An 18,020-nucleotide genomic window follows, 5' to 3' on the forward strand; every position below is an offset into this window, starting at 1 on the left:
GCCTTTATTCAATATAATTAATAGGTATTCCACATTGAGGATTAAAAGAAACAACCGTAGAAAATTTAGAAACAAATCAAGTTTATTATCAAGATGAAAAAGATCAAATCATATATTTATTATACTATAAGCTTACGAAACAGATATGTAACAGCTGCTAGATCACAGAGACCGCACTAAACGTAACCCTTGCATTTATTATACCGTACTGCAAACGAACCTGGCTTCCATCAATACACAATGTGTCTCGAATATTATACATACATATATCAAATAATAAAAACAAACTATTATATTTATATATATATATATATATATATATATATATATATATATATATATATATATATATATATATATATATATATATATATATATATATATATATATATATACTTGCATCAACTAAACAGTAACGATGTAAAATTTACAATTAATAGTATTATTAATACTCCACCGAGAATTTCCCCATAGCGTTTTACTATAATTGTCTTTGTTTTATTTTTATTTTTTTTTTTAGTTAATTAAATGGTAAAACATCTCACTAGCATATGTTTATTTACAAGACCCTCCGAGGGCGTAGTCCGTTCATTGTATAAAATTATCACTCGCGACATGGCACGTGGCATGGCCGGGCGTGGCACACGTGGCCCACGTGGCCGGCGTGGCCCGGGTGGCCGAGGTGGCCGGGGTGGTCGCGCGGCCACTAGTCGCCGGGGTGCTCGGGGCACGATCTGTTCACTTCAAACCATTGGTCTATACATCTGGAATAGAAGAAATTTTAAATTTGTAAGTATTTATTTATTTATTTAACTCTTTATTGCACCATAAACAAAAATATACAATGACAAGTGAATAATTCAAGTGAAATACAGTAACATAAATACAGATTGAAATATACACAAAGGTACAAAAGGCGGTCTCATCATTAGGGCAATCTCTTACAGGCAACCTTTGGTTGAAGGAGAACAGATAGAAGTGGATAGGTGGCACAAGAGTATTCACTTTAATTTAAGCAATAATAAATATGATAGATTTAATGAACAATTAGGTGTACATTTTAGAATAGAGGGGCAAAAAAATAGTAGAAGAACAGCCATATCGATCGTTAACTGTCCACTGCTGAACATAGGCCAGCCCCAAAAGGGTCAATTTGCCAATACTAACCACACTTGGCAGGCGGGATAGCAATCGTTGTTAAGCTTTAGTGATACTTTAAGAGAGACGCTGCTGCCCTTCCCTCGACTAGTAAGTTACCTTAGTTGCCTCTTACGACAAACACGGGAAAAGTTGAGAGTCCATTCTATGTTGGATTAAACTATGTTTCGGTTTGAAGGGTGGGATATGGCGTGAATTTACTGGGTACGGAGGGAATAACACCTGAGAGAACTCAGGAATGGCAAATGGATGGGGTATCATGGGCGAGACAGTACTGTTATGTCCATGGTACTGCTCATGTCTATAGGCGACGGTTACCACTTTCCATCAGGTGGGCCGTCAGCTTGCTTGCCATTCAAAGTTGTATAAAAAAAATCCCACGTTTTAAATCAAAACAACAAGTGGAATAGAGGTACCCATACAATATACTCGCACAAAACTCTCTCATATTGCCATATTCCATCTGAAACGTAACATGACAGGTACCTACTACTCAAATTAGGTAAGTGGGTTTTATTTTGCATATGTGACAAGTGAATTAGGTTACGAGCACTCATGCAACTATCGCAAGCTCGTATCGAACAGGGGCATGTATGTGTGACCTAAATGCGGCCCTTTTGAAGATTATCGGCCCTCGATATGAGTACCTACCAGCACTTAGCCACTGCTGAGTTTATTTTTAAACCCGTTTGCAAAAACTAAGCAATTTTCTCGATAAGTGTATTTATTTTTAAAAGGCTGCTTTGTATACATGAAAACATAGATATCATTAAATTTTTATCTTGAATTCATCTATCACCATCATTATATCGGCCTTTTTTTTGGGTAGGCATAATAGGTTTATTTAATTTGATATGGGTCTCTGGACATATTGGGATTAAAGGTAATGAAAGGGCCGATGAGTTGGCGAGAAAGGGATCAGAATCAAAAATGATAGGTCCTGAATCATATGTTGCACTTGCATCAAGTGTTGTTAACTCTGCCCTTGAGGAGTATGTGAGGGAAAAAACAGCTAAAGAAATGGAGGAATTTGAAGGGTCTTAAACATTCTAAAAAGTTCTTAAATGACAATGTTGAAGGATGGGATAAGCTTATCTACAGCGGTGGCAGACAACAGGCAAGACTCATTATGGGTGCCCTAACTGGACATATGCCAATAAGGTATATACTACACAAGATGGGTTTATCTTCGGACACAGTGTACAGACTGTGCGGGGAGAAATCGGAATCCATGGAACACTTGATGTGCAACTGATTCGTTAGCAAGCATGTCCATGAGTCTACTGGGAGCGGCTTATCCAGAGCCAGAGGACTACAGATATCTTAAACCGCGGGATATCGTTAAGATAACACAAAGGATCAATGATGATGAAATGATGAAATGATGGTATAAGACAGGGGGAAGCACAAATGATCCCGATGGGTCGACGTTTTTTTTTTATCGAATGGCAATCGTGACGGCAACTGATGGAAAGTGGTAACCGTCGCCTATAGACATGAGCAGTACCATGGACATAACATATGCGCCCAATAAAGAGGACTCAGGTGTTAGATCATAATTCCTCTGTACCCAGTAAATTTACGCCATATCCCACCCTTCAAACCGAAACACAGCCATGCAAACACAACTGCTTTACGGTGGAAACACGAATGGGACAGAGGTACCCAAGCAACGGCTTAGCTGACCCCGTATGCAAATATATCATAAGCCTCCCCTTGGGGGGTTTTGCCAGTAGTTGCCACGCTTAACAGGCGGATTGGCAACCGCAGTTAGGTTTTGGAGATGTTTTAAGAGGAACGCTGCTGTCTATCCTCATCCTCCCGCACCACGTGAAGGTCGACCGGATAGGGTGTATTGCTGGCAATGGATCAGCTAGACCTCATGTATTGTATGTGTTATGAATACATACGTACCCTTTATGGTAGATGCAGAGGCATGGCAGGCGCGCGATAGTGTCTCCCGCTGACAGCTCCTCCAGGCAGATCACGCATTCCCCCTTCGAGTCGCTGAGCACGTCCTCTGAAAATTTTAATTAATAAATAACATTAGCGTTGATGGATAGCAGTTAACGGAAGACCATACAGTCTCATACATCCGTCCATTATAATAGAACTCAATGTAAAGGTCCTCAACCAAGACTTAGACTTTCAAATCTTTTTAAATCCCGTTTTTTATACCATAAAGGTGGCAAACAAGCATACAGCCCGTTTGATGGTAAATGGTCACTGTGGCCTAAGGACGTCTGCAACATTAGGGGAGTCACGGGCGCGTTGTCGACCCAGAAGGAACCTTAATATGCCCTTTTTGAAAAACCCCATACTGTAGTCTCTAGAGAAAACCTCAGCACGGAGCTCGTTCTACAGCCTGAGCGTTCGCGAGAGAAAATTTCTTTGAAACCGCACTGTACGTATCCATTTAGGTTCAAGCGTGTAAGGATGAATTCCCTGTCGATGGCGAGCGGTGCGATGACAAAAGGTGGCTGTAGGTATCATTTTAAACAATTCCTCAGAACGCAATCCGTTATTCCATTCATCAATCCATTATATATAATAATATTTATGTATTTAGACAACGTAAGGCCCATTTTGTTAGTTATATATTTACTTAACCTATGTTAGTAAACGAGAGGTCATGTAGCTCTTGATTTATTACATCAGCCTAAGCATTTCTAGAATTTCATAAAAAGAACATTCTGGTATTTTGCTGAACGAGCCGCGGACAACAACTAGTTAATTAATGAAGGTCACGTACAATATTATATCCATAACGACTAAATGCCCATTGTAATAGTTTCTATCGATTTCACATAAGCCATGGCCCCCCGCACCATTGAACACAGAGTTATTTACATACATAATGCGTACGCAATACAAACTATTATATATTACTGACGTTTTCTAGGAAACACTGTAGATTAAACCATTTATTAACATGTTTAGACGCACAAGGTTCCCTGTACGTTTAAATTATTTTTACGTCGTGTATGTTGCACGATACATCGAATTTTTTTACGAGAAATAATTCTTGTAAGAAGCTATTTACAGTGGGCCACTGCACTTTGGTTATGTTTTGTTAAGAGAGGGACTGGCTGAAAACCAGCGCTGTGCAGCTGTTCACATTGCGCTGGGACACTCACAGCATCCGCTGAGCCGGTTCCTTTTGCCTAGTACGGGACACTTGTATGTCATCTATATTTTATATTGTAATTGTATGTTTTCTGGCAATAAATATTTCTATTCTACTTCCCAAAATATGAACCAATTCATGTTTATTTTTGTATTCAATAGAATTAACTCCATATATGATATATGAGCTAATATCAGTATATTTTATTAACTCCATATATGATATATGATTTAATATCAGTATATTTTTTAATGAACATGGCATGGTAACCATTCCATTACCATCCATTAAACAAAAATGTGTCAAACAAAATCCTATTATTTATCAGAGGGAGACTTTGTACAAAAGTCGTTTGCTTGGGTACCTCTATCCCATTCGTGTTTCAACAGTAAAGCAATTGTGTTTGCATGTCTGTGTTTCGGTTTGAAGGGTGGGATATGGCGTGAATTTACAGGGTACAGAGGAATAACACCTGAGTCCTCAGGAATGGCAACGCATGGGAGGTATCATGGGCGAAACAGTATATTCTGTTATGTCCATGGTACTGCTCATGTCTATAGGCGACAGTTTCCGCTTTCCATCAGGTGGGCCGCCAGCTTGTTTGCCATTCTAAGTTGTATTAAAAAAAAAGTCGATTGCAAATAGAATTCCTAAAATCGGCAAAGAATTTGCGAGGAAATCCTGTACTATATAAAAAAGTACAGGCGAATTGAGTGGCCCGTTTCTAAATGAGTTACGTGAACTCTCTATATAAATTGTTGAACCTCAAGTTTCGTGTAAGTATGTATATATCTTAGTAGACCGCAGAGAAGTGTTTAACAAAATTAACTCATTAGTGTGCCAAACACGACTCGCAAAACTAGCAATAAATTAAGAGCCAAAGTCGTACTAAGTGTCCAGGCACGGAAAGGTAACACGGGCGTGACTTTGTTTATTCAATTATAACATTACAGTATTCGGGAATTTAGGTAATTGGATACAATTCTAATGTTGGAAGCGTGATGGTTTTTCTTTTACAGCTTAGAATGGCAAACAAGCTATCACTAAGCTACCATGGACATAACAGAGTATATTGTTGCGCCCATGATACCCGACTTAAGTTTACTTTTTGTTAAATATAATCTTTAATGATTTCCATTAAAGGTATGAATAAGGTACAAATGAAATACCGTATTTCCATTAAGTTAGCTGCATTAATTTAGCGTCTTATTCAGGTTCAATTTTCGACGCACTTGTAACTTATCCAATAACTTTTTTCTTTTATTTACAACTAGTTTCTTGTCAGTTACTTCGTACGCGTAGATTTTAGAAGTAGGAAAATCAATGACCATAGATTAGTCTAATCTATGGTCTAATCATTAAACTTTGAAACGTTCCATTTTTGAAAATTAATTTTCTTTTTGTCAACTTAATTTTCGGCCACTGTGTATTTCAACTTGTGATTATAAAGTGTTATTAAAATGTTTCATACGTTGACCGTATCGTCCCAAACGGCGCTTCAATCGATCGATTATTCGATTCTTAATCGAATGTCCACACACCTCGCGGATATGAAGCGATTACATTATTATTAAGTTGGAGGGCAGTTAGTGAACTCGTCCTTGCACACGGCTCGAGATCACGTACCGTCGCGATTCAAGAGCATATAACCGAACAGTGAACTAGGAGATCATCATATTAAAGATCAAATATTGTATATTTAAAGATATTTGTGTAGGCCTACCAATCAAGAATCTATAACAGCATCCAGTCAAAGGTGGAAAGCAGTGCGGCGCATGAGATTCCTTCAAGTAAGTGCACGTACCTTCTTAAATATTGTAATCGCTTCATCCTCATTATCAGAAGTAAGGACAAACGTATTTCCACCGCTTAACGGTGCCCCTACATTGACATATTTAGAAAATTATTTAAAAATAAATACCAACCGTTGTATGAGAGACGAGGCCTGGTGAGGCACATGACGAGGTGGCACTCTATATCGTCCGGCAGCACGAACTTGCTGCACACAGGACATTTTATGCCTGCAACAATTAAACATAGCCGGTTAGCATGCGTACAATCTACAGATTAAAAAATAAAAACTGGCCATGGGCCTGCGGCTGTCTGTCATGTGAAATCGAGATTAGAGCAATCCTTTTTTTTTAATTATTTTTCCATCAGTTTAGCTGTGAGAATTGCATAAGAAATTATACTTGTAACTCACATTTATATCCAAAAGAGTAAGGGTAGCAAAAAATCTATCTTAGGCTATCCATCTTTGTCCTAAACTCCATTTTTTTTTGTGTACATTTCACTAGCACTATGTCTAATTAGATAATTTTCTAGATTTTTAACAAACATACGCTTTCTGTTTTTACCCAATGGTTAGCTGGTAGAGAATGCCATATGGCATTAAGCCCGCCACTTGTACAACGTTTTATTGTGCAGTAAATAACTAGTAACCATTTTACCAGAGGGAGACTTTGTACAAAAGTCGATTGCTTGGGTACCTCTGTCCCATTCGTGTTTCAACCGTAAAGCAGTTGTGTTTACATGACTGTGTATCGGTTTCAAGGTTGGGATATGGCGTGAATTTACAGGGTACAGAAGGAATAACACCTGAGTCCTCAGGAATGGCAACACATAGGGGGTATCATGGGCGAAACAGTATACTCTGTTATGTCCATGGTACTGTCCATGTATATAGGCGACGGTTACCACTTTCCATCAGGTGGGCCGTCAGCTTGTTTGCCATTCTAATTTGTATAAAAATAAATAAATAAACAAACAACCAAGTCTAGCTAGTGAATTCACTAATTCGTCTTATCAAATACTTGAGTGTTCTCTATAATTTAGCAGTGAATGACAACTACATATTACAAGTAGTGTACAATATCCCAATGGTAGGTAATACAAGTCCTAATGACAGGCAGGGGACGCCATTCCACATCTAGTTAGAGGCGTGTGTTCAAAGTTATGATTGATACAATTTACATGTATAGTTGTATATGAACTGTGACGCACACACAGCTATTTTCGTAATGATTCTCTATTTACCGCTTGACATATGAAACGCATACTTCAAACAGTCAATACGTTCTGCGATACTTGTCCGTCAAGTGTCTTGTTTGTATGGCCGTGCAAATTGAATGCATTGTTATAAATGAAACCGCGGGATTTCAGTAGTATTAAAAGTGGTACATACCACTTCTAGATATGAACATTGCCTTCCTCCAGCCAGTTTGCGATGGCCAAAAATTATTCGATAATTTTCTACTTTAATGCTTATTTTTGGCCACAACAGAATATCAGTATTTTACTCTTTTGAGGGCAAAACAATAAACTGAGATGTGACCATTTTGTGTTACTATGGCACACGCATAAAAGAAAAAAAATGTACTTCTTTTATATATTTCGCTTTTTTGTATATGCATTCTTTTTTCTCTCTTTTTCTGTATATTTCTGTTTTTATTTGTATGCTATAAGTAATACAAGTAAATTATCAATCTATCTTTTGGTATATTTTGTATTTCTTAAAAGCAATAAGCAACCGAATAGCAATAAACGTGTGTGCTGCCGCTACAGTGCAATTTAGAAACTAAAATTACTATAATGAATTAGTTCCTCTTATTGTCGCTAGATGTACCTTTCTCAGAAAATGTAACTATAGATTTAGTATAGGTTATCTACGTTAACATGGCACGCCTCTCCAAATTTTTACTTCAATGAACGCAATTATGGGGAGAAAGGGATTGTTAGAAATGGAGTCAAATAGCCCCATTACTCGCAATATACCCTGTCAGGTCGACCTCTACATGGTTCCCCCTGGAAACCACCGTGTTTAATTCTAGTTGAGTTCATCACGATGAGCTAACTGACCTGCTTTCATCCGCCTCTGTTATCCCTCACCAGTGCCACGCCAGTGTATACCCGATAGCACAGGCGGAGTTACCATACCACTATCACTCATTAAAAAAAATGGATGCCATCCAAACAAACGGGGTACTCATAACGGCCAGATTAATATTATTTTCTTTGGTCGAAACCTTGTAAATATTTTTACCTGCCGGCCTACCAACGGCAAATAGTAACAACGTGTTTATTATAGCATAGATTGCAGTTAAAGTGCCGACATGACTATACAATACTGTAAATAGACGCGTCGAGTCGAGTCACGTACTCTGTCCGGCCACCGCCGCTCTTTGTCCGTTCATCTCCTAATATGTAGGTACGTCAGCTAACAAGTGGTATGCGTATTCCACGGATGAGTTTATTGCATACAAACTCAACTATCAAGGTTCACATATAAACAATATTGTGTTTTTTAATGGGTAAGAATGGAATGGTAACCCCGAAATATTTTCGGAAATTTCGGGGACGAACGAAACAGAAATTTGATGTTAAAACATAATACATGCCGTTTAAAATTATTAAAAATGTTAATATATCGTTCCTCTGGACTATTAGGATAGGATTTATGATGAACGAAATGTTAATTTCCATTTACTGGTTCGATTTCGGTGGGAACAAAAATACGAAATTGAGCGCGAAAATTCGGAATTTCATTTCATGGTAGACCACCAGATCAGTCGACCTATCGTGACGATTTTATCTAGAATTAATTTTCGACAGGGAATCCATCTTCACACCTTAGAACTAGGATGACCACGCACAGTAAGTTAAACCGAAGATAGATATAATAAACATACGTACATGGAATCAATTTTTGAACAATATCCATAAAGCAACTTTTCCATTTAATTACCAAACACAATATCTAACAAAACATCTACTGTCGAACGATCCAAGGACGGTAATTGCAGCCGTTATATTTCCAATAACGATACACAATCTATTTTAATTAAAAGCTTTCAATATTTTGTGGGGCACGACAAAATTATATAATTAAATACACAGCAAATGAAATCAAATGTTAAAAACCTAAAGCTATCTAACACAGACTAACTTTTGTCCACAAGTTATCTGACTGTACTTCATCAACCTCCAGGAGTTTTCCCATTAGTTGGCCTCGGCATGGAACGTTTTTGCCTTACATTCTAGTCTCGATTCAGCCATTTCATTTGTCACTCCACAAACAGTTCTACCTTTCAGAGAATCCATCCATCTTTTTAATGAGCCCATGCGAACAATTACCGGGAGAGTTTTGTCCTCATACGACCAGGGTGAAGCTTATTTTCTCTGCGGACCAAAATTTATTTGTAGATACACAAAACGCGTTCTAAGTTCAAATATTTTTTTAAAATATAATGTATCTACAAAACATCGCCGACCATCGATGCGTTTTATTCATTTTAAAATATTTATTTAAATTTAATTAACAAAAAAATTAAAATGTAGTACAAAAGCTGGTCTTTAGGATGTGCAAAGATACCCGATGGTGGTTTAAATAATAAAGTAACTCGAGATTACCAGTCAATATTTTTTTTATACAACTTAGAATGGCAAACAAGCTGACGGCCCACCTGATGGAAAGTGGTAATCGTTGCCTATAGACATGAGCAGTACTATGGGCATAACAGAGTCACGATTCCAACGTCAAACTCAAATTCACACATCATCACTGCAGCAATTTATTATTCTATTATATCATCATCATCATCATTTCAGTCATTGTCCGTCCACTGCTGGACATAAGCCTCCCCCATAGACTGCCATAAAGAACGATCCTGAGCCACCTGCATCCACCGACCCCCTGCAACGCATTTCAGGTCGTCACTCCATCTAGGGGCTTACACTGCGTTTACCCGTACGTGGTCGCCACTCAAGAACCTTTCTTCCCATTCAATTGTCGGTTCTTCGAGCTATGTGACCAGCCCATTGCCACAGCTTGCTTATCCTCCGGACTACGACGTTTGTTTTGGTTCTTTTGCGGATATCCTCGTTTCGGATTCTCTTATAGGTGAAACTCATAAATTAATGGAAAATTCGAAGGAAAAAGTAATTCAGCAATCCGATTCCCAATTGTACCGGTTCACGTGTCAAATGTATATCCTGAATCGATTCCACGAGAGTGAATCACATAATTGTCGCGGAGTTATAAAGCAGGTCTGAAGGCCGTTCCTTATCGGAATATCAGTTTACCTTGATGTAGAAACTTTTAATGAACTGACGTCAGGGGACTGTAGTGACCATACATTTTTTTTATTTCACCTCAAAACTGAGTAATGGGCGAAAATAGAAGTACCACTATCAATTTACGCTAAGACACTGATGGAGCTGCATTGAGGAGTTAGAAGAGAGAATGAACTAAGATTAGGGGGGGGGGGGGGGATACCATGTAATGATATTCCCAATTTTAAGAATCAATTTCGTGTTTTCGTTCAATTAAATGTTTTGTTCGTCCTAAATCCTACCATAAACGTCCAAAGGAACAATATTTTAACATATGAAACATTTTTAAATGATTTTTATTATATAAGTTTAAGATCAAATTTGCGTTTCGTTCGACCCCGAAATTTCGGAAAACATTTCATAGTAGATTCTCTTATCTCATCGTAAAGAATTCACCAGGAATTAACCGCTGCTTTCCAGAAGACATTATGTGGAGGTCAACTTGTGTCAATGAATTAAGACTTGCTAACAATCTCCTCCCTCCTACAATAAAATACATCACAAGAATAACTGTCATTCGTGTCGTATGACAGTTAAGAAAAATAAACCTTATTTCAAATGACAGACGTTTGGTCGCGTTGGGTCAATAATATTCATAAAATTCAGGGTACTGGGATAGAAAAAAAGCTGCTGGTAACAGTTGTCTACTTGATATATGACTTTTCGCAATGGTTCAGAGGCTTTAATTTAATCAAGGACTATATATCCGCAATCAATATAATAAAAAAAAACTCCTTTTTTAGAACCTATATATATATTAAGTGAATTGTGACCAGAGGGAGACTTTGTACAAAAGTCGTTTGCTTGGGTACCTCTGTTCCATTCGTGTTTCAACCGTAAAGCAGTTGTGTTTGCATGGCTGTGTTCGATTTGAAGTGAGATATGGGGTGAATTTACAGGGTACAGAGGAATAACACCTGAGTCCTCAGGAATGGCAACGCATGGGGGTAGTATGGGCAAAACAGGAACTCTGTTATGTCAATGGTACTGTTCAAGTCTATATAGGCGACGGTTACCACTTTCCATCAGGTGGGCCGTCAGCTTGTTTACCATTCTAAGTTGTATAAAAAAATGGTTTTGATCACTACAACTACAGACAAAAATACTAATACATTTGATGATAAGAAAGTATCTATTATAATTAGTAAATGTTATTTTACAGTAGAAACTTCCAAAACGTCAATTGTCGCCTGCCACCACGCTACAACGGGCAGGGAATAATATCTTATTTATTTATTTATTTAACTCTTTATTGCTCCAAAGACAAAAATAAACAATAACAAATGAACGCGCTTTCTGATGCCATTAAGAGACTACCGACTAAACCGTCTTTAAAAAAAAACGTTCACGCTCACATTTTTACTTTATCCGAGCAGTAAGTGCTTTATATTATTCTCAATATCGTCTATAATATAATATATGCCATATATATGTAAATATATTTGTTATTTATATATATTTATACGTTTATATATGTAATTTTAGTATGTATGTATATCAATAATTACTAGTATCGCATTCGAGTATTCTGACACTTCCCTACGGTTCACTGGGAGAGAATGCTTTTACCATTTGAACAATTCAAGGGAAAAACAATAGCATAAAGTATAAATTAAAATATATACATAAAGGTACAAAAGGCGGTATTATCGCTAGGGCAATCTCTTACAGACAACCTTTGGTTAAAGGAGAACAGATAAAAAAAATATTTTACAAGATTATTGGGGATTCATTAGGCAAACGAAACTGTATGTATGTCTGAAAGTTTCCATTTCAATTTCAATGGTAAAACTACGACTACCGACTGCCCCTATTCAGGTCGATACTCATTTGGTTGTCTATTTATATCTATTTTCCTGTTTATTTCTATGCGAAACAGTGGCACCGTTCCCAGTCTTTAACTGAAATGTTCAGGAAGTGGACTAGCGACCTGTATTATTTTAGAACTGTGGCCGTTTTCAGATATAAGAAAGCTCCAAAATCATGAAAGACCATCGTCGTGCACGAAGATTTTACAAATGGATGAAAATAGAATGATAAACTTTTTATTATTATTTTTATAGGGCTCTTACCTTCTTCAGATATATCAGTCCTATCGTACCCTGAACTGATTTCTCAAACAAAACTTTATCTACTTTCCCTAGACGCGGACAGAAAAGAATTAATGGGCATCAATAATTTACAGAGATGGTCAAAAATTTCTGGTGCACGCGCAACTAGCTTACGCCGGCGGCGTACGAGTGAATGGTTTTTTTTAATAGATTTTCACTATCGGCAACCCCCCCCCCCCTTATGGGGGAGATTTATGTTCAGCAGTTAACGGTTGTTATGTCCGTCACATGAGCTATTATAAAAATAAAAAAATAGTAACGAGGCAATTAGTGCTCATTACTAAGAATCTTCCCACTTGCAAATATGTAGGTTTACAAACTATCTTTGTAGCAGGTAAAATAGCTTACAAACTTTCACCCAAAAAGTGAAGAGGAAAACTGATCTTTTTTTTTTATACAACTTAGAATGGCAAACAAGCTGACGGCCCACCTGATGGAAAGTGGTAACCGTCGCCTATAGACATGAGCAGTACCATGGACATAACAGAGTATACTGTTTCGCCCATGATACTCCCCAGGCATACTATATATATATATATATATATATATATATATATATATATATATATGTTGTAATGAAATAGTAATTATTATATATTACTTACATAATAACTTAATAGGTTTACGCTAGTAAAAATAGTTATTTTTTAAGCGAATGAAGCCATCACTACCAAGTTAAGAGTGGTAACATTATTTTTAAAAGTCGCATTAACTTATGTCGGTTTACTGCATCGAATTAAAAGTCCGACAATAGGAATAAAATACCTAGCACATGTATTTTATAAATTCGGTAAGTCAACAATTCTAACAATTGATTCGCATAGAAACAGGCAGGACTGTGAAGAAATTGTAACCGCATACCGGCTCGAACAATGGCGTTTGTCAACAACACACCATGTACGTACGAATATCGATCATGGTACCGACTGTGTACTGTGAGTATTGATTGACAACCATACCCACCGGGAGTAATTGCCTGCCAACATGACTGAATTTAAACGTGCTACTCTGACCAATTTTACTATTTTTTTTTTATACAACTTAGAATGGCAAACAAGCTGACGGTCCACCTGATGGAAAGTGGTAACCGTCGCCTATAGACATGAGCAGTACCATGGACATAACAGAGTATACTGTTTCGCCCATGATACCCCCCATACGTTGCCATTCCTGAGGACTCAGGTGTTATTCCTCTGTACCCAGTAAATTCACGCCATATCCCACCCTTCAAACCGAAACACAGCTATGCAAACACAACTGCTTCACGGTTGAAACACGAATGGGACAGAGGTACCCAAGCAATCGACTTTTGTACAAAGTCTCCCTCTGGTACTACTATTATGTTATATATATATGGTTACTAAAATTAGAAATTTAAAAAATCTATGAAATATGAATGATGGAATTAAAATAGTTTAATATAAATGCACCCCATTTACTAGAGGAAGACTTTGTATTAAAGTCGTATGCTTGGGTATCTCTGTTCCATTCGTGTTTCAACCGTAAAGCAGTCGGTTTGAAGGGTACCCACCCTTGGTATACCCATGGTAGTGAATATACAGGGTACAGAGGAATAACACTTCAGTCCTCAGGAATGGTAACGCATGCGGAGTATCATGGGCGAAATAATAAACTCTGTTATGTCCATGGTACTGCTCGTGTTACAGGCGACGGTTAACATGTTCCATCAGGTCAATTTATTTGCCATTCTAACTTGCATAAAAAAATGAAATAAACTGGTTTTTTACTTTAGTTTTTAGGTATAAGTAAAATAGAAATCTATCAGAAGTTATTATAAAATAAATATATAATAATATTTAAAAATATCTCCCTCCACGCTTCTAATTGCTGTGCCAGACAGTATTACAAATAGGTTTTATTAATTTTTAACATTCTATAAACTTGATTACCTTTAAAATATAATTTAAATAAGAAACCTCGAGAGAAACAGCTATTTACCAATTTAAAATTATTGTGAAATTTTAATGTGAAAGTAACTTTATTAATTAATCGCCTCTTAACATATTAACGGCTGTACCGATCGTCATGAAACTCTGTATACACGCAGTACTCGTAATTACTGTGGATAATAATCATCAACGTCGACATAAACAAATTAATATAAACAGCTGTCCCTGCACACGACGTAGGCGGTGGTTAATGTAGCGGATGGCAGATGACATATTGCGGCCAAAGCAAATCCTTCAAATTATACACACACGATATGTTTTATCAAAATATATCAAAATATGTCAGATCTTATTCCGAATAGAAATTTAATATTAAATGTAAAATTCACTTTATAATTTTACTTTAAATATTTTAAAGAAAAGTTCTTGAGCGGCGATCCCGTACAGGCGCAGTGTAGGATGACCCTCACTAGATGGAGTGACGACCTCAAATGCATTGCAGGGAGTCAGTGGATACAGGTGGCTTAGGACCGTTCCTTATGGCAGTATATGGGGGAAGTCTATGTTCAACAGTGGACGGACAATGGCTGAGACGATGAAGATGATATTAATGTGTAATATATTTTTTTAAATGGCAACTTTTAGAATTCTGCTAACTTGAAATCAATCCATGATTTTGAAGTGAGACGAAGGGGGGAAAGAAACAAGCACAGGATTCACGTGGATTCAATTAAGTAATTACTACCGATAAATTAAAGTCTAATATTTTACAAATTCCCTACAAACTACCGTCCGTATATTCGTTAATAGCATTTGAATAGAACCTAAATGTAATATAGTTTATATTGATCTGTTACCCTACTTACCTACCTACTAATCGAACCTAAAATAATAACAAATATTTTAATGGATGAACTACCACTGCTGCTACCTTGATATTAGTCAATGCTTAATTGTCTAATACAATAGCTAACACCATTTTTCAGGTAAAATAGCCACGCCGTTGAAAATACGCTCTAAGTGGGTTTTGTCCCTTGATTTCTAGACCATACAATAGAGAATAAATTTGTAATATTGTATGATTATTTAATTATAATTTCATAAATTAAATTCGTGTAAATAAAATTAATAAAATGAGATGTAATTGAAAATACTACCGGTCCTATAGAAACATCTAACAAACCTATTCTATTGGAGTATTTTATTTACTTTTTAACCCTTTAATATCTAAATAAAATTTATTAAAAATTAACATAACTTCCTCAAATACAATGCAACAAAATCCAGTAAACCATTCAATAGCATCACGATTACACTCACATTTGGATAAATTTAATAATGCAATAGCAACTGATCATAACAAAAGGAAATAAAATATTTTATGTACTCTATCGCAAAACAATTCCATTTCATTCAATAGTTACAGCTAGTGAATTGCTCGAGGTATTATTTACTTATCGGTATAAAAGAGTACAAAGAATTATTGTCACTAATAAAATCTTTAGCAAAAAGGCAAACGCGGAATAAACTTTTACAAACAATGTTATATCAATAAATTATCTCGAGATTGATATTGGCGAAGTGGAAGACACAGCAAGGGCTGATAATAACTTTATAGCTATACAGACGTCAAACTCCTGTGTAGCAGAATATTTTGGGAAGGATAAATCTATTACCCTAACATCCTGAAGGAATATAAAATGTATAGTGGATATTGCGAAAGATAAACAAGAGAGACCCAATAATCAGATTTGGCGGATTTTTCTTCAAAAGAAAATCGTGTAAATTCGAGGAAGCAATACAAAAAGAAAGGAATTTTCTTAGGCGGATTAAGAGTATACATATATATGTATACTTACTTTGCAATTTAAAGTTTACTGTTATTTTTACTTATTGGCAAACAAATTACTTAAGCAAGCTAAAACATAAAAATATTTAATTATGTACAGTATATTGCTCATATTCCTTGCATTGATACCTTCAATAATATGTAAGATAGATTGTCGGAAAGCATGTCAAAGTTGCAAAGCGAAGACGGACTACGCAGAGATCTTAGAAGTTTTATGTGCAATGTGCAGCGAATGCAAGCGACTGAAAAGACAGAAAATGTCTAATAGATTACGAACACGGAACTCAGAGGGTGAGAAAACAAAGTATAGTAATAATTTAAGATAGAAAACCAAAAATTTTAATACGTTAACACGAACAGACAGTATTATTTTTAAGACTTGTAGATAGATAGATAGTCTTTATTGTTTTCCCCAAAAAATTACAGTAGTAAACTTATTATAAATAGATACAAACAATTTCAAGAAATATTCACACTGAGAAAACAATGGACGACCTATATTGCTAAAAGCGATCTCTTCCAGGCAACCTTTGGATAGAGAGAAGTACTTATGTACATTTTTAAACAATATCTACATACATGCACAACGAGAATTTTATAAATTTACTGTTTTTTTCGTTTCCGATAAGTACAATTGTTTTGATTTTACGTTATTTTATCTGGAAATCTTCAAGGGGTATATATGTATCACAGCATTACGGTACGAGACTACACGCTGTGATGCAAACGTCGTAAGTTCATAAAACTCCCGTTGTGAATGCATGTAGACAGTATATTCGGAATTTACGTGGATAGTTCTGACTAGGTAGTTTATACAGTAATAATTGATTTTAAGAAAAAAAAATATCTAGAAATTCTATGGGCTTACCCAATTTTGGTCAAAATTGGTCTTTACGAACTATTATACACATACATGATATTTTTTTTGATACACATTAATTTTTATTAAATTAATTTCACCGATGTATTATAAAATAACAAATACGAATATAAAACACCAATTAAGCAACTAGAACTCTGACTTTATCTTGTTAATTAACGTGTAATCGTGCCGTCAGACGCAGAATAATCGAATTAAGCGGCGATGACAGCCAATGTCACGGGGCAAACGTCGATTTTAAGGCCCGTATTAAGAAAACCAGTTGTTTTAATAACTTTCAATACTGCCTGCTCGCCGGAGCGAGGCTAGTTGCTGCAGAGAATTGCGAGGAAAACACTAATGTCGTATGAACTATTATAAGACTTATTCTGCAGCTATTAAAGGCCCGGAACTGTTAGTTGCGTCTTTAGCTAAATGATTACAAACACAACATGCATGACAACTGTCTTTGTTGTGTGTGCCCTTTGTGTGTCTTACAATTTGTTCTGTAAAAGAATTATTAGTAAAATGAACTATCTGCTACAATATCAAGTCAAGCTCCACGCTGTCTCCCCTAGAAAATGTCTTTGACAAATCCTAATAAGTTATACTATGACCAAATTAACGTAACTTTATCTTCACCAGAGGGAGACTTTGTACAAAAGTCGATTGCTTGGGTACCTCTGTCCTATTCGTGTTTTAACCGTGAAGCAGTTGTGTTTGCATGGCTGTGTTTCGGTTTGTAGGGTGGGATATGGCGTGAATTTACTGGGTACAGAGGAATAACACCTGAGTCCTCAGGAATGGCAACGTGTGGGGAGTATCATGGGCGAAACAGTATATTCTGTTATGTCCATGGTACTGCTCATGTCTATAGGCGAAAGTTATCACTTTC

General features: G+C 36.4%; 1 protein-coding gene across 2 annotated transcripts in view; it reads right to left on the minus strand.

Moving 5' to 3' along the window:
• Positions 1-59: 59 nt before the first annotated feature.
• Positions 60-18,020, minus strand: part of LOC113521224 (E3 ubiquitin-protein ligase ZNRF2) — a 153,700-nt gene continuing 135,739 nt past the window's right edge. For both annotated transcript variants that reach the window (XM_026906692.3, XM_052903002.1), the window contains exons 2-4: positions 6,211-6,306; positions 3,073-3,178; positions 60-764 (exon numbers count right to left, since the gene is read on the minus strand). In XM_026906692.3, coding sequence (XP_026762493.1) covers positions 707-764; positions 3,073-3,178; positions 6,211-6,306 — 260 coding nt within the window. In that variant the 3' untranslated portion in view covers positions 60-706. The remainder of the gene's footprint in view (positions 765-3,072; positions 3,179-6,210; positions 6,307-18,020) is intronic.

The sequence above is a fragment of the Galleria mellonella genome, unplaced genomic scaffold, assembly GCF_026898425.1.
Source record: "Galleria mellonella isolate WM207_F2 unplaced genomic scaffold, CSIRO_AGI_GalMel_v1 utg99, whole genome shotgun sequence".
Classification (NCBI taxonomy): domain Eukaryota; kingdom Metazoa; phylum Arthropoda; class Insecta; order Lepidoptera; family Pyralidae; genus Galleria; species Galleria mellonella.